Source organism: Palaemon carinicauda, chromosome 39 (genome assembly GCF_036898095.1).
Source record: "Palaemon carinicauda isolate YSFRI2023 chromosome 39, ASM3689809v2, whole genome shotgun sequence".
Lineage (NCBI taxonomy): Eukaryota > Metazoa > Arthropoda > Malacostraca > Decapoda > Palaemonidae > Palaemon > Palaemon carinicauda.
In genome coordinates, this window is record NC_090763.1 from 58070684 (window position 1) to 58091844 (window position 21161).

General features: G+C 42.0%; 1 protein-coding gene across 1 annotated transcript in view; it reads left to right on the plus strand.

Annotated features, from left to right (window-relative positions):
• Positions 1 to 15311, plus strand: part of LOC137631211 (uncharacterized) — a 44641-nt gene extending 29330 nt beyond the window's left edge. The window contains exons 4-5 of the mRNA XM_068362958.1: positions 711 to 1202; positions 14079 to 15311. Of these exons, the coding sequence (XP_068219059.1) occupies positions 711 to 1202; positions 14079 to 14236 (650 nt within the window). The 3' untranslated portion in view covers positions 14237 to 15311. The remainder of the gene's footprint in view (positions 1 to 710; positions 1203 to 14078) is intronic.
• Positions 15312 to 21161: the final 5850 nt, after the last annotated feature.

The window sequence follows — 21161 nt, forward strand, 5'->3', positions numbered from 1 at the left end:
ACTCATCCCTTTACCCCCATGGACGTACCGGTACGTCCTTGCAAAAAAAATGCTATTTAAATTTCTTTTTGCATATTTTTGATAATTTTTTGAGAAACTTCAGGCATTTTCCAAGAGAATGAGACCAACCTGACCTCTCTATGATGAAAATTAAGGCTGTTAGAGCAATTTTAAAAAAATATACTGCAAAATGTTCTTGAAAAAAAAATAACCCTTGAGGGTTAAGGGTTGGAAATTTCCAAATAGCCTGGGGGTAAAAGGGTTAATGAACAAGACTCAAGGTACTTTAACCAACCAAAATATTGTTCTGGTTTAGCAATAAAAAAATAGTTTTAACAATCCCATAATTAAATTGATTATAAATAAATCACATGGAATTAGTATCCAGACACAAAAATAGAATTAAGAGATATCCTAAAGTGAATGATACAATCACGGCAGTAGTTATTTTTTTGCACTGTACTGTTGAATATTGAAAAAAATATAACATATGTAGTGTTATAAATATACTTTTTGGTATATACTGTTTATACTTTTGAATTAGGATGTAAAAATTATCTATTTTGGTAATGACATTAGCATAAGTAAATAATGTCCCGTAAGCCTCACATTCATCAAGAAATCTTTTTACATTAACTTAAAATAGATAAAAATATCCATATATTCGTAGATTGAATCTTATACCCTGTCCACTTTTGCTTGACATACAGGAGCAACAACATATGAACTAAGAGCTGGAAGTGATGAAGATCTGCATCAAACATGTTTAGCCCAATGTCTCGAAACCCAAGGTTGTGATGGATGTGGGAGACCCCTGTGCAATGGGACTCTTTGTGACAATTGTCCATCCACCTGCTGGGATATCTACATCCCAAAAGTAGGTTACACTATTATTTATCCAACTATGAGCATTGTGAAAAGAGTGAAATGTGATGGAAAATGGCAACGGTGGTGGAAAGACGGTCAAACTAGTCTATACCGTTCCATGATCAGGAAGAGACTTAAGGTGAAAGTTGTAATTCGTTATAAAACAGGTATTAGACTCGAGTCAGAATTTGAAAGTTTTAAATATAAAAATAATACAATTTCTGTGGGAAAATTTCTCAATGGCACTGCGGGAAATGGATGGATTGCTCCTTTTGATATGAGACCTGCATCCACGCCACCAAAGTCAAGTTGTCGCAAGTTCTTCTATCCAAAAGGTAAATCTAATTGCATTTTAAAAGTACAGTAGATATAATAGCAAAGTTGATTTACATAAATTTTTGTCTATTGTTATCTGTCTCCTGCTTAATAAGAGCCTTAATGAGTCTTAAATTAAAAAGTTTTAGGGTATTTTACAAGTTAAGAATTAAATATCAAAAGTAAATCAAATAGTAAAGTAAATTTATATAGCAAATTTATTTCCACTATTATCTGTGTTCTGCTAAACAAGAGCCTTAGAGAGTCCTAACTAAAATGTTTTAAGGTATTTTATAAGAATGAAATGGAATACAGAGTTTGGGATGAATTGGATTTATTCATTTGGGTCCTAAGGCCCAAAATTGGGGTCTAAGAAGTTATTCAACACCATGCTCTAGACAATGAAACAAAAGCTGAAAAAGGTGGGACAACAAGATTGAAGAATGGAAGCGGGAATGGTGATTTAGTTGAAGACTAAAAAGTTAGTGCATCTAGAGATCGCAGGAAGGCTGTAAATACCCCAAGTACAGCAATGTCTAAAGTGCAAAGCATGAGGTATAATGATGGCATTACTCTCCCACATTGTTTGGAGTTTGGGCCACTTGGCTGTATACTTGGGCCAATGAGGTGATTTAAAGCCGCCATGGGAAATTAAATTAATTTTCACTAAGAAATTATAATCATAAAACCTCGCTTAGACAAGCCTATACAAACACCAACTTGACATGTCAATCATATACATCATAAATTAAAAATATAACATCAATAATATTCATACATTTAAAATGACTTTAATACAGTAGTCAAAATATGAAAAAAAAAATCTGTGAAGTTTCATATAATCACCAACTTCGGTTAATAAGCCCATGAAGGCCCCAATAACACTTTAACTTGTTCAGTCAAAACTTTACTATTTTGGGTGAAGGGCAAACTTTCTACTGCTGCCCATTAACATGGAGTAGTGCAGCCAAATGTTGTCAACTGACAGTGAACTGTCAACGTGAGCACACACCAGTGTACTGCTACCACCTAAGATATAAGACTGATGCTGATATGTCTGATCTTCACTCTAGTTAGAACCTCAGATTTTGGGTTGGAATTACAAATTATAAGCCAGAAGCTAATGTCACCTCCTATGTTTATACTTTTATGACCTTATTGGTCTTTTTATATCCAAGATGGGAACACTTTTCAAAGCCTAAAAATCGCTCAAGGAAGCTTCTTTCGCTTCACAGTCCACCATCAAAGTACCAGGAATTCCTGCACAAGAGGGAAGCCACCGATAATGAAGTTTTGTTCTGACAGGAACTTTCATGAACTACAGAGATCAACTTCTGGCATAAATGACCTGAACTGATAGCTTTCTAGCTTTTTAGACAAAAAAAAAAATATTTTTAGAAAGATTGCCTCACAAAATTGTAAGGTATCAATGAGGTTCCCTAAATCTCCTTGATGTAGCCATAGAAGTTTTTTTAACTGAGGTATCGCTAAATAACCTCTAGGTGAGAAGATTATGGTTCCAAATATGAACTCTAACATAAGTCTTTCATGATTTTAGATTCAGAAATAGGTAACAAAAATGATACTTGATGAGAGATATGACAAAGATTCACAACAGGTGTGTAAAGCATTTTCCTTTCTGACTTTATCACCTCAATCAAACCCCTAGATACATCTATCATGACATTTTTGTTCTATAATGACCTGGGAATCAAATATCCCTTACATGCACTACACAAAGAACTCTTGGCTACTTTAGTAATTAACTGATGTCAAGATGTTCGATACCAAGGCTACTGTCTGTTTTGCCAAGAAGTTTAGAAGATTCTGGAAACCACGCTCAATTTATAGAAGTGTTTTCCTGCACCAAAATTCCAGTTGTTCTGTTGACATATCCATCACAAGATGAAGATTTAAGAGTTGAAAGAATCAAGGATTCTAGTGTTGCAAGAATGTATTCCTCCTTCCAACATCACATTGCCTGCATAAAAAATATAATAGCATCTCATAATGGATATCTCTTTAGAAAGAGATCAGGGAAAGGATTAAAAGTCCATTAAAGAACTGAAAAAAAGGAAGAAAAGAAAAAGTGAAATCAGGAAAATTGTCAAAGAGAATGAATGAAAAGCAAGTGCAAAAACCTACCGCTTAATGGTCAGTCGATGATGAAGATAGGGCATAGTTGATGAGCATAATACTGAGTATTGAGATTATAAAATGTTATTTTCATTAGTAAAATAAATTTTTGAATATACTTACCCGATGATCATGTAGCTGTCAACTCTGTTGCCCGACAGAAATCTACGGTCGGGATACGCCAGCGATCGCTATACAGGTGGGGGTGTACACAACAGCGCCATCTGTGAGTAGGTACTCAAGTACTTCTTGTCAACAAGAACTCAATTTTCTCCTCGGTCCACTGGTTCTCTATGGGGAGGAAGGGCGGGTCCTTAAATTCATGATCATCGGGTAAGTATATTCAAAAATTTATTTTACTAATGAAAATAACATTTTTCAATATTAATCTTACCCGATGATCATGTAGCTGATTCACACCCAGGGTGGTGGGTGGAGACCAGCATACATGTTAACAAAGAAGCTAAGTATCCTGTATCTTATTTTAGCCGTTATTCAAAATAACAAACATAAAATAAATAAGTACCTGGTAAGGAAGTCAACTTGAACCATTACTCTGCCTTTTTAAGTACGTCTTCCTTACTGAGCCTAGCGATCCTCTTAGGATGCTGAGCGACTCCTAGGTGCTGAAGTATGAAGGGCTGCAACCCATACTAAAGGACCCCATCACAACCTCTAATCTAGGCGCTTCTCAAGAAAGAATTTGACCACCCGCCAAATCAACCAGGATGCGGAAGGCTTCTTAGCCTTCCGGACAACCCAGAAATATTTCAAGAGAAAGATTAAAAAGGTTCTGGAATTAGGGAATTGTAGTGGTGGAGCCCCCACCACTACTGCACTCGTTGCTACGAATGGTCCCAGAGTGTAGCAGTTCTCGTAAAGAGACTGGACATTCTTAAGATAAAAGACGCGAACACTGATTAGCTTTTCCAAAAGGTTGCGTCGAAAATATTTTGCAGAGATCTATTTTATTTAAAGGTCACGGAAGTTGTGACAGCTCTAACTTCGTGTGTCCTTACCTTCAGCCAAGCTTGGTCTTCCTCATTCAGAAGGGAATGAGCTTCTCGTATTAACAGTCTGAAAATAATAGGATAAAGAATTCTCTGACATAGGCAAAGATGAATTCTTAACTGAACACCATAAAGCTTCAGACGGGCCTCGTAAAGGTTTTTAAAATAGAACTTAAGAGCTCTTACAGGACATAATACTCTTTCTAGTTCATTTCCAACCATACGATAAGTTTGGAATAACGAACGATATTGGACAAGGCCGAGAAGGCAGCTCGTGTTTGGCTAGAAAACCAAGATGTAGAACATGTAGCCGTTTCGGATGAAAATCCGATGTTCTTGCTGAAGGCATGAATCTCACTGACTCTTTTAGCTGTGGTTAAGCATATCAGGAAAAGAGTCTTAAAGGTGAGATCTTTCAGGGAGGCTGATTGAAGTGGTTCGAACCTGTCTAACATAAGGAATCTTAGAACCACGTCTAAATTCCAACCAGGTGTAACCAAACGACGCTCCTTCGTGGTCTCAAAAGACTTAAGGAGGTCCTGTAGATCTTTATTGTTGGAAAGATCTAAGCCTCTGTGACGGAAGACTGATGCCAACATGCTTCTGTAACCCTTGAAAGTGGGAGCTGAAAGAGATCGCTCTTTCCTCAGATATAAGAGGAAGTCAGCTATTTGAGTTACAGAGGTACTGGTCGAGGATACGGATACTGACTTGCACCAGTTTAGGAAGATTTCCCACTTCGATTGGTAGACTCTAAGGGTGGATGTTCTCCTTGCTCTAACAATCGCTCTGGTTGCCTCCTTCGAAAAACCTCTAGTTCTCGAGAGTCTTTCGATACTCTGAAGGCAGTGAGACGAAGAGCGTGGAGGCCTTGGAGTACCTTCTTACGAGTGGCAGACGTAGCAGGTCCACCCTTAGGGGAAGAGTTCTGGGAACGTCTACTAGCCATCGAAGTACGTCGGTAAGTTATTCTCTCGCGGGCCAGAGGGAAGCAACTAGTGTCAACTTTGTCCCATCGTGAGAGGCGAACTACTGCAGTACCTTGTTGACAATCTAGAACGGAGGGAATGCATATAGATCTAGATGAGACTAATCTAGTAGAAAGGCATCTAAAAGAACCACTGCTGGGTCCGGGATAGGTGAGCAAAGTATTGAGAGCCTCTTGGACATCGAGGTTGCGAAGAGATCTATGGTTGGCTGGCCCCAGGTGACCCAAAGTCTCTTGCATACATCTCTGTGGAGGGTCCAATATGTTGGAATTATTGTCCCTTCCTACTGAGACAAACTGCTAAGACATTCAAGTTGCCTTGGAAGAAACTTGTTACTAGTGAAAAGTCTAGACCTGTTGAACAGGAGAGGAGGTCACTAGCGAACTCGCACCATGTCAGAGAGTAGGTCCCTCCTTGCTAGGAGATGAACATCAAAGCAGGGAGTTGTCCGTGTTGACCTCCATTACTTTGTCTTGAAGGAGAGACCTGAAGCTTTTCCAGGTCAGACGTACTGCCAGAAGCTTCTTGCAGTAAAAATGCATTGTCCTTTGACTCGAGAGCATAATCCCGAGCATTCCCTACCGCCTAAGGTCGCACCCCAGCCTACGTCCGATGCGTCTGAGAAGAGAACGTGGTTGGGAGTCTGAACAGTCAGGGGAAGACCCTATAAAAGGTTGATAAAGTCCTTTCCTCAGGTTAGACCAGACTTATCTTCCGGAAACCGGGATCGAGACCGCTTCTAGCGTCTTGTCCTTTTCCAGTGAAGAGCTAGATGAAACCGAAGAGGACGGAGGTGTAGTCTTCCAAGTGACACCAATTGAACCACGGATGACAGTGTCCTAACCAGACTCATCCACAGCCTGACAGGGCCGTATTCCTTCTTCAGCATCTTCTGGATGGATAGCAGGGCTGGGGATTGATTTTCTTGTTCAGCCATGTCCTCATCAGAGGGTTCCTCATCCGAAACTGATGAGGAAACGGCAACGGAGTGGGCAACGTCTGACTCGCTGAATCCGGTCGCACTGGTGGATGCGTGACGGAGCCGGACACAAGATCATGGTACTGCTGCACAGTCTGTGAACTGTCAACCATGGGGATGCGAGGAAGTACAGCGACAACCCGAAACTGTCTAGACTGTCTGGGTAGTACAGACAACCCCTTATCGGGTTGCTGAGGTTGCCGCACTGCGTCACAACAAGTCACCTCTGCTGGTTGTTGAACGTCTTCCTAGTGACACACTGAACGTCCACAACCACCTCCGAGAGTAGCTTAACGTCAACGTGCGACTGGCAACCCACACTGGGTCGCACCGGTGGAGGAACCATCTCAACTGGCGGACGTGAGTAGGATACCTCAGCGTCAACAGGGCGTACAACCAACCGGTAGGAAGGTCGTTGGCAAGAAGGTTCTTCTCCGTAAAAAATCCTCTATCAAGGACTAAGCTTGGACTGCATGTCTTGCAACAAAACCCAAGGTCTATGGGAGCAGGTGTGGCAACAGACGGGGTTAGCGACTGAAGCGGAACCATTTACCCTCCCTGGAAGCATATTATGCTTAAATTAAAGTCCATAGGAGGCTAAGCAGCTTAAGGCTCCTCTCCAAATGACAGAGTCCTCAAGGGAATATCAGAAGGAGGGAGAACAGCACTTTCTCATCTACAGGAACCATGTCCGAGAAAAGCTAGGTTCTCTCATTAGGGTTTCACTGGTGCAAAAGCAGCAGACCAGAAGGCAACGTTATGAAACTGCTTGACAGTCTGTGAACTGTCAAAAACTGAACTGTCAACCACAACAGGAGCGTGAGGACATACAGCACTGGTGTATAAGTAGCAGACCAGAAGGCAACGTCATGTAACTGTTTGACAGTCTGTGAGTTGGCAACAACCAAAGTTGTGTGGGGAAGCCTCAACTCCTGACTGACTAGTTTGCTGCGGGCAAGTGGCGGTAACCACAGTGTGTTGCGGAGGCTGACACACCGTGTCAAAACACGGCAGCTTGTGGTAGCTCACGCACGGCAACGGAGTGCTCTGTGTGTGGGAGTCATCATACATCTGGCAGGGTTGACTGTGCATGGGTGGAGGAGCTCTCACAACAAGAGTGTGAGAGCAGGAAGCCATGCCGGGCGCACAACCGTGGGAGGTGTAGGCCCACGGGTGCATCGTCAACCTTCTCCGCAGTTGGAGTGTGGGAGGTGGCAACAACAAAAGCTGAGTGTTGGTGCGTGGGAGGGACTGCCGTGGGTTGCGGAGCATGCCGCATGGGTTGCGGAGCATGCCGCATTGTGTCAAAACACGGCAGCTCTACAGCACCTTCCCACTGCTGATGCGGTAGCTCACGCATGTCAATGGAGGGCGCAGCATGAACATGCGTCTGGCAGGGTCGACTGCGCATCGGAGGTGGAGCTCTCACAGGTGGAGTGTGGGAGCAGGCAGCCGCAGTATCTGCTGAGCGCACAACCGTGGAAGGTTGTAGATTAACAGGTGCATTGTCAACCTTCCAGCACGATACTCCTGCATGAAGGAGCAAGCTGAGACTGTATAGTCTGCAGCATGGACCACTAGGGTCTATGAAAGACGACAACAAACGGAGCTACTGTCCGTTGTGACTGAGGGTCTAAAACAGCTGGTGCGGCAACAGACGGAGTTACTGCCTGTTGCGGTACCGCCTTGCCTCTCTTGGGAGGTGTGCAGTTGTCGGATGACTGGAGCGAGTCCGAACTGACCCAGTGGCTACACCTAGGCCGTTGGACTTGCGCGGAAGGGACCGACTTGCACTTAAAAGCTGCAAGATTTGGTCCATGGTTTCTGCGAGAAACCTCTTCCGCAGACGAGGAATAAATGGGCTCTCTCGTCTTTGTGTGGGTGGGGTGATCACGTCGGCAACGTGTGTAGATACACCCGAAACCACGGAGGGAAACGTTTGTTCGTCGATCAAGACCTGTGGAACCCATAAGTCCTTCGACATTACTTCTCCCCTGGGCTTGGGAGCTTGTAAGAGGTATCGGACTAGGTGAACAACTGGCACGAACAAACGAACCCTCGAACGCAACACTGTAACACTTTGCGCATATCACTTTATCACTTTTGATTTTCTGTTTGCACTTATTTCACTGAACTCGAAACTTTAAGTGATTTGTACCTGAAACACGCAATCCTATCCTTCATTAAAAGGTAGTAATTGCGAAAACAGTTTTACAATGTAACAGAAAAACATAATGAAAGATAAAGAATTCAGTGGCTGGAAAAGAGACTAAACACTAGATCAAACAAACTACGTTTAAAATCTCTCACCGCATAAAGCCTGGGAACAAGAATAAAACTCTAGAAACGTTTTACCTTCTTCCCCTAAAGCGACTAAGGAGAAGAGTAAAAAACGAGAACAACGTTACCCGCTTGAACGAAACGTTTATCCTCCTCTCTCTCCCTCCGTCTCTATCTCTCTCTCTCTCTCTTGACTTAGAACCTGAGAGATGAGCCCAATTATATATCGTTAAAACATTATTTGTTAAAGGAAAAAAACTGAAAGGTTTCCCAAATAAAAAGTTCCTTTATTAGAATTAAAACCATTTAAGCTAAGAAAGAATGAACGAAACGCTAGAATCGGTTTACTCTTACTGCAACGTGAAACCGTGAAATACTCTCTCTCTATCGTAACGATAGAGCGCATGTTGAACGTTCTGAACGTCAACAACTGCGGAGACTAAACTAAACGTTAGTTCATCTTTGAAAACAGTACGAGACTATCAAAGAAATTCTTTCAAAAACATTAAAATTAAAATAGCATAAATTCTTAACAGGAAATATGATATGACGGGCTCAATGTTAATTAACTTCGGTTCCAAGTAAGGACCGCCTACTATTAGGAAAGGTCGCATATAAACAAACATAAAAATTAATTTTTATAAGTTTATAATAAATGGAAAGTTAATCGAAGAGGCCTATAAATGGCGGAGAGATAGAAAATAAATCTATAACTTTGTTAAGCAAAATTACCAAAAACCTAAACACACTTCCGTCTAAGGGAAGGGTCGGTCATTAAAAGTGAAAGAGAGTCTATACTCTCTTCGACACCAACACTTCCGTCTAAGGGAAGGGTCGGCCATTTAAAAGTGAAAGAGAGTCCATACTCTCTTCGTCACCATAATTAAATCTATCCAAAACGAGTTCAAGTTTTGAAATGAAGATAAAACCCCTGCATAGCGAAAGCTCAAAACTGGAATAGTGTACTTCACCAAAAAGTTGTGAAAACAAATCCAGTTAGGGACGGCGTATTAGTAGGTCTTGCCGGTGGCACGACAGAGGAAAAATTGAGTTCTTGTTGACAAGAAGTACTTGAGTACCTACTCACAGATGGCGCTGTTGTGTACACCCCCACCTGTATAGCGATCGCTGGCGTATCCCGACCGTAGATTTCTGTCGGGCAACAGAGTTGACAGCTACATGATCATCGGGTAAGATTAATATTGAAAAATGCAATGTATAACTGAAATAATGGATTTTTAGCCTTGAAATGTATAAGATTGGCACATGGAGAAGCATCATGTTTTAGTGGCTGGATAGGCCTTAGAAAAGGGTAGAACGTTTCTATGGTTTTGGGTACATATTGGACTATGGAAAGCATAATTGAAGAGCAATAAAAAAGGGTAACAACAAGAATGAAGCGGAAAGAGATGGATAGGCTACATGTAAGTATCATTATCTTAACTTTAAAAAAAAATTACACAGCAAGTACACAATGAATAAGACTCATACTATTCTCTGCAGCAAAGATTTGCTCACCTTGAAAGTGGAAATTCTGAAAATATGACAACAAAATCTATGATCCTTGGCAGGGGTACATTAGATTCATCCTTTTAAAAAATAAAGCAGAAAAATTACAAATTTGGAAGTAATTGGTATTTTTCTTAACGATACACACCTTAGCTATTTATAGGGGTATTACTTTTGGCGAAGGTGAAAGGATGAGTATTTAGATTTTGGCGAGGGTAAACTACCCATCCCGCTAGTTAGCGGGGGTAGGGAGGTAGCTAGCTACCCCTATCACCCACAAACCTGCAATTGTGCTTCACTTTACTTGGAGGTAGGACTTTGACGGGGGACAGGGTTGGCGGGCAAGTATGTATAAATAGCTAAGGCTTGTATCGGCAGGAAAAATACAAATTACTTCCAAATTTGTTCCCTAACTGGAATACAACCCAACGCTATTCATAGGGGTGACTCACCATTAAGAGGGTGGACATCCCTGACAATTTGGCTTTTGGCCTTACCTGGGGTACTACTTATTGTGCAGGTTAGTGCACAAATAAGGAGACCCTAACACCTCACTAAACCTGCTAAGCATGGTCTGCGGCCTACGCAAGCTGTGTGTGGTGAGATACTAGCAATGTGACTGTCAAGGTAAAAGTTATTCCGAGTCTTGTGGGAATAAACAAGGAGACACCTCAACAGGGTATGGGGGCGCAACAGTATTGGTACAATACAAGGTTACACAAGGGGCAATGGTTTACCTGTAGAAGCTTTAGGTCAGCTTGTGCAGAAGACCCCGGATGCTGATTTCCCCAAGGGAGGGGAGGATAAAGAAAGGAAAAAAGCCAGACATTCCTTTTCATTTATTCATTCAGACTAAGACCCGGGTAACCAAAGCCCTTAACCTTCTGCTACTTGTCCAATAAGGAACTTGAGGTACTAAACCAGCTGTTGTGCAACCAGTTGCATACACCTGCTATGAAGGTGGGGTGAGAAACTTGTCTTCCAACTGCCGCTATAAAATGGAAGTTGGATGAGTATGTTACAAATCGGTAACCTAGGATAGCCAGTACTCCTTAGAGGAAGCGAATCTCCTTAGTGATTGCTTTCGGGCAAAAGACAAGTTGGTAACGACCAATCTTACACAACTACTTCCAAAAGATAAGATTGAGATGTATCTTCAATCCATATTTGGACAGGTAATGTCTGCATAAGTCCATCTACGGAGGACCAGTAACACAGACCAGGGAGGCAAACAAACACACGGTCGTAGCCCGAATTATTAGTTGTGTCCGGATCTTGGTTGGAGAACGTTGATAAACGTTCGTAACTGAGACCTCCTCCTTCCTATGAACTATGAAAATGTTAGTACTTCTTCGTCTCCTATTGGCAAAACTGGTACAATATAAGTTTCGAATGTTCCCTTCCAGGAAACAAATTTGCTTATGTGAAGTTTTTGGTCTCACTATCTTTTTTAAAAACTAAGACCTCCGATTGGAAGTTAGGAAGGAACTGCTTGGGATGAAGGTAGACCACATATCCAGTAGGTCTGGTTATGGGAAGAAAGAAGAGTAATGCATAAACTGGTTTCCCGTAAAGAATATAGCCATCAACATTAATGATTTATTAGAACAGTTTTTTAATTGTAAGATGATCTATAGTCCTTGTCAGCAGAAAGATCGTTTGCTCGCATATGCGCATGTCCGTCTGCAGTCATGCATTGGTAACATCTTTGCCTCCGGGTAAACATTTGATGAGTCTGAGCCCACTTGCAGGAATAATGTATGTGCAACAAATCACAACATTATTGCCCAAGGATTTGATTGTTGACTAGCTGTAGTATTTTTAAGATGTGAGCACATGCGCCCACGAAAACATAACATACAGCTAGTGTAGCGATCATACCTCCGTCGGTTTGCCTGCCCACTCTGTGGGTGGGGCTTGCTAACATACACAAACGTGATGAGAAGCTAACAAAACTTGTCTGGCTGCCTTGTAGGCAGGGCTTGTTAACATTCCTAAACATAATGAGAAGCTGACAATGTTTGTTTGGCTGCCTTGTGGGTCGGGCTTGTTATCATTCGTAAACGTAAGCAGAAGCTAATACTGTTCACTTGGGACTAATGGCTTGAAATAATGACCTTGTAAGCATACTGTATATATCACAAGCACGTTGATGAGTGCTCTAAGAGCTGCCCATTCCATCGGGCAACAAAGACCAAAGAAAATAACCCAGGATTATATTTCACAAAACTCGGAGTTTAACGAGAAATCATTGTGTCCAAGGGTACACTGACGCATGTGGCTGACTCAAGCCATTGGTAGTAAACCATATTTGTGGGAATAACCCTAAAGTCTTGTCTTGGCAGGAGTGTATGCTCCATAGGAGTTCGTTTCAGCCTTTTATAGTTTTAACGAACTCCTAGAGTTGTGTAAAACTTCTCAGGGACGAGAGTTACCCATGAAGAAGCGAAGTCTCGCGTAAGGGTTTGTTGTCCCACAACGCAAAGAACACAAAAGCTGGCGGGAGTCCGCAAAACGCTGGCAAGTGCTCGCAAACGCCAGCGAGAATCAGTGGATGAGAATTTGAAAATGCTAGCATTGAATCCTACCTTTACGGGTAGACCCAGTAGTGTATGCTTCTCTAGCGTTGGCAAGGCGAGGGTCTCACACGAGGCGAGAGTCTCACATGAGGTGAGGGTCTCGCACACCCGCCATGGATACTAAGGCGAGGCGGGGGTCTTGCAAACCCGCCATGGGAACTCAGGTGAGGCAAGGGTCTCACCAATGTGCCTTGAGTACTCGGGTGAGGCGAGGGTCTCACCAACCTGCCTTGGGTACTAAGGCAAAGCAAGAGTCTCGCACAAGGCAAGAGTCTCGCACAAAGTGAGGGTCTCGCAAACCCTCGCCTCAGGTACTAAGGGAGGTGGGCAACCTGGGTTGCTCGCAAACCTTCGTCAGGCAGTAGTGCTGAAACTAAGGTCCTCTTAGTACTCGGAGTGGTGAACAGCCTTATGTCATCTCCTCGGATGCGAACGAAAAAGGCTGTGCTTAACTTGAAGACCAGCTGTTTCTTCATAGTTAGAGTTAGAAACTATGAGGCGCAGGTCCTAAAGAGCTTGACCTCACAAAGCTTTTTTGTGCCCAAAGGCATGATGCGGCTATAACCCTGATGAGTTAAGGCCTATGAGACTCATCGACGAGAGAAGAGGCAGCCGTAAGCGGTCACTCTGAGGAGTTCTTGCCAGCCACTATTCATGTTCGTCCACCGAAGCAGAGCGAAAGTTGGGCGAGCAGTAGAGGAAGAGGCCAAAGACCTCTTGCTATCTTTCTTGCACAGGGAACTCATGAGCCAAAAGGAAGGCAGCTCTAAAAGCAATGGGCATTTTATTAAGGTTTAGTCCAGTTTCTTTTAACCGTAAACCGGTTAAAAATGTTTGGCAGGAGAGAAAAACTACGTCTTTACTCTACCGAGCCGAAATAAAAAGTGATGCTTAGCCGCTAGTGCTGATGTGAGAGGGAGGGTTAACCTACCCTGCTCCCCCACTTACTAGTGGTGGGTAGTTATACCCTAACAAGAAAGCTTATTAGCTTCTCAGCTTCACCGAAATAATACTCCATAGTAAAGAGCGGAAGGTTTATATTTTGCGCTGGAACAAAATATTTTTGAAAGATTAGATTTACATCAATAAAACTTACTGGAATTCACATACTGAATACCATATTGCCATGGAAGGGGGAAAGGGGTGAAAACTGTAATAATAATAAAAGGAATAACATTATCTATATAATTTTCAAAACAATGCAAATAACATTCTACGATAACTTAGAGAATAACAGTGCTAAGGATGGTCAAAAGTTTTCCTAATAATAATCATAAATCAAAAGTAATCAGAAAATTAGAGAAAACATTGTTACGATCCATAAAATTACTGTACTTACAACAGCTACAACAAATTATGAAATCTAGTGATAAAAAAATACTACAGTTACTAATCTTTCTAATTTCATTCACAGGAATTTGCAAAGGAAATGGTGTGGCACCGTACCTCGACCAGCAAGCAGTCAACGGCACTAAAATACAATATGGTTATTCATGGCAAACAGGAGATAAAGCAACTGACAACATCTACATAACCTCGATTGAACTCTGGATCACCCCGCAAGAGTCTTAAGTGGTTGTTACATCACCATAGAATGAATACAGTCACTTGATTCATTTTTGTAAATTAGCTTCACAACATCCATTCATCATCATGAGATTTTCATTTGTTAGCTTTACCCCTTATAGGAGTAAATGTGAATGGCGTTCTGTACACTCTCGTCTCTCCTACACTTTTTACGTCCGAACTCCTAGAGGATCTACGTTTTCATCTACTGTATCCCCTTTTTCTATGATTTCTGGAAACTTGCTTCAGGTCTTCATTCTGCTACTTCTATATCAACTACTTGGCTGATCAACTGTGCCTCATGTATTCTCATCACACATTACAGTAATGCAATTACATAAGCATATTTTGTAGTACAAAAACTTATCTCTAAGCTCATAGCATGTTTTGTCATTTTTTTTCCAGTCACTATGCATCCACAAATCATGTATATATTTCCATTCTTCGTACTGATAACCATGCTTACTCATTAAAATTATTTTAAGGTTAAATTTGATAAAATTACAGCATAGAGTAAGCAGAAATTTCTATAAGAAGTCAATACTAATTCTTCCATTTAAATAAGTATTGTAATATAAGACTAAAATAAATTTCTCTCAATTGTTATAAGATGTTAATTTCCAGTATATAACCTTTGAAACTAGAATATAATCATGTACATTTATCATATAAAGGAACATATACTGATGTACTTACAGTATTTGCCTTTTTCACGGACAGGCGAGAATATTTTGAGAAAAAAAAAAAAACTAATTACTATATTCAAATTTATAATCCTTATTTATCCTTAAATTACGTATTCAACTATATGCAACCTTAATATCCTCTAATCAACTATGAGTGAGAAATAAGAAATTCAGGAAGAAAGATTATTAGAATGTAGTTTAATAGGGGCATTACCCTACATATAATTTTTAATGTTTAATTTGTGCCTTCACCAAAGCCCTGCTGCCCCTGGCCCAAAGCGATAAATTAGGTTTGGGCAAATCAAAATGTTCCTTCAAATAAGAATGGTTTGAAAAACCAATAAGTATAATCATATTTTATTACGAAAAAGAATGAACACAAATTACATGAACACTTGAATGGTCTTGAAAAAGTTCAGACCTTCGGTGGCTACTTATAAACTACATTTGGCATTGCACTTTTAATCGTCTGGAAGCAATGAAAATTTGAAATAAAAAGTTTAGCTTATGAAAAACACCAAGCTTTTGTACATAAATGTTTTATAATATATTGAATTGTATAAAAACTTCAGGCACATCAAAATAGGTCACTAATGAAACCTAGGATAATCCTCATGACTTACTTATAGTAACTATTCCTAGGAAAGCAAACATAAGTTCTACTGATTGAAATATTAGCTGAATTGAAATAAGGATTACCTCAATTCTCAAAACATAGGTTTGCCATAATAAAAGGTACAAAACGGCAAGCACCGAGGGAGCTGTGAATATGATAGATAATGCCAGTGGCATAATTTGCTCTACGAGATTACCTTTTTTCCCCATAAATATTCTTACAGACTCTGTACCAACCAAAAATAACATAAGAAACACTTCAGCCACAATATTTCCTTTTGGGTAAGGGAGTATAGATGTTTTGAAAATAAGTAACAGAAGCTCGCATATTAAAAAGGCGGTTAAATACCACCCATTGAGGTAAAGAGTGATCTGGTATGGTAAGCTGGAGTGACTATTTGTGAGCACCATTCTGGTACCTGCAACAAAAGAAAAAAAATGAGCAAAGAAGGCTTCAAAGATAAAGAAAATAACATTATCTTTTATGCCTTGATAATGTGAATACAATACTGTACTCACTTTATTTTCTTATACTGTAATCATTACTTTCCATATTAGATAATAACCAACTAGAGCACCTCAAGTATTAGTCCTGTTAAACTGAGTGACTTTTGTTGGAAATATAAAATATAAAGGATATCTTATGTATATAAAAAATATCACCTTACAAATTCCAATTTTATTTCTCTGGCATCACCAACGGACAAAATGTTGAACCAATACAACCTCATTCCTAGAGTTTAACTAGCAGATGAGGCAACTAAACTTAAGGTGTCCTTCTTATACTCACTTAGCTTCCTTTTTCTTCTTAAACTTTACTAAGAAAAAAGGTCTTCTATTTAAGGGGTAAAATGAAGGAAAAGCTAGTTTTTCTCAGTTTTCGTAGGTTTATACAACTGTAACTGTTGATTTTACTTGTATAAACCTATTGCAACCTCTCAGCTTTGGAACTGAAAACTATGCCAATAAGTATGTCATACTTGTTTATATTATTATTATTATTATTATTATTTGCTAAGCTGCAACCCTAGTTGGAAAAGCAGGATGCTATATGCCCAGGGGCCCCAACAGGGAAAACAGCCCAGTAAGGAAAGGAAACAAGGAAAAAAATTAATTGTTTTAAGAACAGCAACAATATTAAAATGTTATTTTGATAATAAAATAAATTTTTGAATATACTTACCCGGTGATTATAATAGCTGCAACTCTGTTGCTCGACAGAAAACTCTAAGGTAAAACTCACCAGCGATCGCTACACAGGTTGCGGGTGTGCCCAACAGCGCCATCTGTCGTCCAGATACCCAGTACTCAATGTAAACAAAGACTCAATTTTCTCCTCGTTCCACTGCGTCTCTATTGGGGAGGAAGGGAGGGTCCTTTAATTTATAATCACCGGGTAAGTATATTCAAAAATTTATTTTATTATCAAAATAACATTTTTCAATATTTAACTTAGCCGGTGATTATAATAGCTGATTCACACCCAGGGGGGTGGGTAGAGACCAGCAATATATGTTTACATTATTATGAGCTAAGAGTTTTTTATTTCATTTTAGAAGTTATCAAAATAACAAAAACAAAATAAATAGGTACCTGGTAAGGAAGTCGACTTGAACAATTACTCTGCCTTTTTAAGTACGTCTTCCTTACGGAGCCTCGCGATCCTCTTAGGATGCTGATCGACCCCTAGGATCTGAAATATCAAGGGTTGCAACCCATACAACAGGACCTCATCAAAAACCCCTAATCTAGGCGCTCTCAAGAAATGACTTTGACCACCCGCCAAATCAACCAGGATGCGAAAGGCTTCTTAGCCTTCCGGACAACCCAAAAAACAACAATAAAAACATTTCAAGAGAAAGATTAAAAGGTTATGGAATTAGGGAATTGTAGTGGTTGAGCCCTCACCCACTACTGCACTCGCTGCTACGAATGGTCCCAGTGTGTAGCAGTCCTCGTAAAGAGACTGGACATCCTTAAGATAAAAAGACGCGAACACTGACTTGCTTCTCCAATAGGTTGCGTCCATTATACTTCGCAGAGATCTATTTTGTTTAAAGGCCACGGAAGTTGCGACAGCTCTAACTTCGTGTGTCCTTACCTTCAGCAATGCTTGGTCTTCCTCACTCAGATGGGAATGAGCTTCTCGTATTAACAGTCTGATAAAATAGGATAAAGCATTCTTTGACATAGGCAAAGATGGTTTCTTAACTGAACACCATAAAGCTTCAGAAAGGCCTCGTAAAGGTTTAGTTCGTTTTAAATAGAACTTAAGAGCTCTCACAGGGCATAAGACTCTTTCTAGTTCATTGCCAACCATATTCATATTCGATAAGCTTGGAATATCGAACGATTTCGGCCAAGGTCGAGAAGGCAGCTCGTTTTTGGCTAGAAAACCAAGTTGTAGTGAACATGTAACCTTTTCTGACGAAAATCCGATGTTCTTGCTGAAGGCATGAATCTCACTGACTCTTTTAGCTGTGGCTAAGCATACCAGGAAAAGAGTCTTTAAGGTGAGATCTTTCAGGGAGGCTGATTGTAGCGGCTCGAACCTGTCTGACATGAGGAATCTTAGTACCACGTCTAAATTCCAACCAGGTGTAACCAAACGACGCTCCTTCGTGGTCTCAAAAGACTTAAGGAGGTCCTGTAGATCTTTATTGTTGGAAAGATCTAAGCCTCTGTGACGGAAGACTGATGCCAACATGCTTCTGTAACCCTTGATAGTGGGAGCTGAAAGTGATCGTTCTTTCCTCAGGTATAAGAGGAAGTCAGCTATTTGAGTTACAGAGGTACTGGTTGAGGATACAGATACTGACTTGCACCAGTTTCGGAAGACTTCCCACTTCGATTGGTAGACTCTAAGGGTGGATGTTCTCCTTGCTCTAGCAATCGCCCTGGCTGCCTCCTTCGAAAAGCCTCTAGCTCTCGAGAGTCTTTCGATAGTCTGAAGGCAGTCAGACGAAGAGCGTGGAGGCTTTGGTGTACCTTCTTTACGTGTGGCTGACGTAGAAGGTCCACCCTTAGAGGAAGACTTCTGGGAATGTCTACTAGCCATCGAAGTACCTCGGTGAACCATTCTCTCGCGGGCCAGAGGGGAGCAACTAGCGTCAACCTTGTCCCTTCGTGAGAGGCGAACTTCTGCAGTACCTTGTTGACAATCTTGAACGGTGGGAATGCGTATAGATCTAGATGTGACCAATCTAGGAGAAAGGCATCTATATGAATTGCTGCTGGGTCCGGGATTGGTGAGCAATATATTGGGAGCCTCTTGGTCATCGAGGTTGCAAAGAGATCTATGGTTGGCTGGCCCCAAGTGGCCCAAAGTCTCTTGCATACATCCTTGTGGAGGGTCCATTCTGTTGGAATTATTTGTCCCTTCCGACTGAGACAATCTGCCATGACATTCAAGTTGCCTTGGATGAACCTCGTTACTAGCGATATGTTTAGACCTTTTGACCAGGTGAGCAGGTCCCTTGCGATTTCGTACAACGTCAGTGAGTGGGTCCCTCCTTGCTTGGAGATGTACGCCAAAGCAGTGGTGTTGTCCGAGTTCACCTCCACCACTTTGCCTTGAAGGAGAGACCTGAAGCTTTTCAAGGCCAGATGTACTGCCAGTAGCTCCTTGCAGTTGATATGCATTGTCCTTTGACTCGAGTTCCATATTCCCGAACATTCCCGACCGTCTAATGTCGCGCCCCAGCCTACGTCCGATGCGTCCGAGAAGAGAACGTGGTTGGGAGTCTGAACAGCCAGGGGCAGACCCTCTCTGAGGCTGATACTGTCCTTCCACCACGTCAGGCAAGACTTCATCTTCTCGGAAATGGGGATCGAGACCGCTTCTAGCGTCTTGTCCTTTTTCCAGTGAAATGCTAGGTGATATTGAAGAGGACGGAGGTGTAGTCTTCCTAATTACACAAACTGTTCCAGGGATGATAGCGTCCCTATCAGACTCATCCACTTCCTGACTGAACATCGTTCCTTCTTCAGCATGTTCTGGATACATAACTGGGCTTGGCTTGTTCTGGGGGCCGACGGAAAAGCCCGAAAAGCTAGACTGTGAATCTCCATCCCTAAATACACAATAGTTTGGGATGGGACCACTTGTGACTTTTCCATATTGACAAGGAGACCCAATTCCTTGGTCAGATCTAGAGTCCACTTTAGATCCTTCAGACAGCGACGACTGGAAGAAGCTCTGAGAAGCCAGTCGTCCAAATAGAGGGAGGCTCGGATGTCCGCTAAATGAAGGAATTTGGCTACATTCCTCGTCAGCCTCGTAAACACAAGAGGAGCTGTGCTTAGGCCAAAGCACAGGGCTTGAAACTGGTAGACAACCTTTTCGAAAACGAATCTCAGAAAAGGTTGGGAGTCCGGGTGGATGGGGACGTGGAAGTAGGCGTCCCTTAGGTCTAAAGAGACCATCCAGTCTTCCCTTCTGACCGCTGCTAGAACCGACTTTGTGGTCTCCATGGAGAACGTCTGCTTTGTGACAAAGACATTCAGCGCACTGACGTCTAGCACCGGCCTCCACCCTCCTGTCTTCTTTGACACCAAGAAGAGGCGGTTGTAGAATCCCGGGGTTTGATGGTCCGAGACTTTGACCACCGTTCCCTTCTCTAGTAAGAGAGACACTTCCTGTTTCAATGCTCGTCTCTTGTCTTCCTCTCTGTACCTGGGAGAGAGATCGATGGGAGACGTTGCTAGAGGGGGTTTCCGTACAAACGGGATCTTGTACCCCTCTCTGAGCAACTTCACAGATTGTGCATCTGCGCCTCTCTTTTCCCAGGTCTGCCAGAAGTTCTTGAGTCTGGCTCCCACTGCTGTCTGAAGAAGCTGGCAGTCAGACTCTGCCCTTAAAGGACTTGGTTCCTTTCTTCTTTCCTCGTTTCCCTTCGGCACGAGCACCTCCTCTGCTGGAGGCTCTGCCACGAAAGGGCGGAATAAAACGGGACGCTGGAGTGTCCATCCTTGGTCTAGCTGACAAGGTAGGCAAAGGGGTGGCTTTGCGAGCTGAGGACGCAACAAGATCGTGAGTGTCCTTCTGTATCAAAGAAGCGGCAATTTCCTTAATCAGGTCTTCTGGAAAAAGGCACTTGGAAAGAGGAGCAAACAGAAGTTCGGATCTCTGGCATGGTGTAACTCCAGCTGAAAGGAATGAGCATAGGTTTTCACGCTTCTTAAGGACTCCGGACACAAATGATGCAGCAAGCTCATTAGACCCATCACGTACGGCCTTGTCCATGCAGGACATAATGAGCAAGGAAGTCTCCTTCTCTGTCGGAGAGATCTTTCTGCTTAGAGCTCCTAGACACCAGTCTAAGAAGTTAAAAACTTCGAAGGCTCTAAAGATACCTTTCAAAAGGTGGTCCAGGTCCGAAGATGACCAACATATCTTTGAGCGTCTCATGGCAAGGCGGCGGGGAGAGTCTACAAGACTTGAGAAGTCGCCCTGGGCAGAGGCAGGAACTCCCAAGCCGAGAACTTCTCCCGTGGCATACCAGACGCTCGATCTAAAAGAGAGTCTAGCAGGGGGAAACGTAAAAGCTGTCTTCCCTAAACTCTTCTTGGACTGCAGCCATTCTCCTATCACCCGCAAAGCTCTCTTGGACGAGCGTGCGAGGACGAGT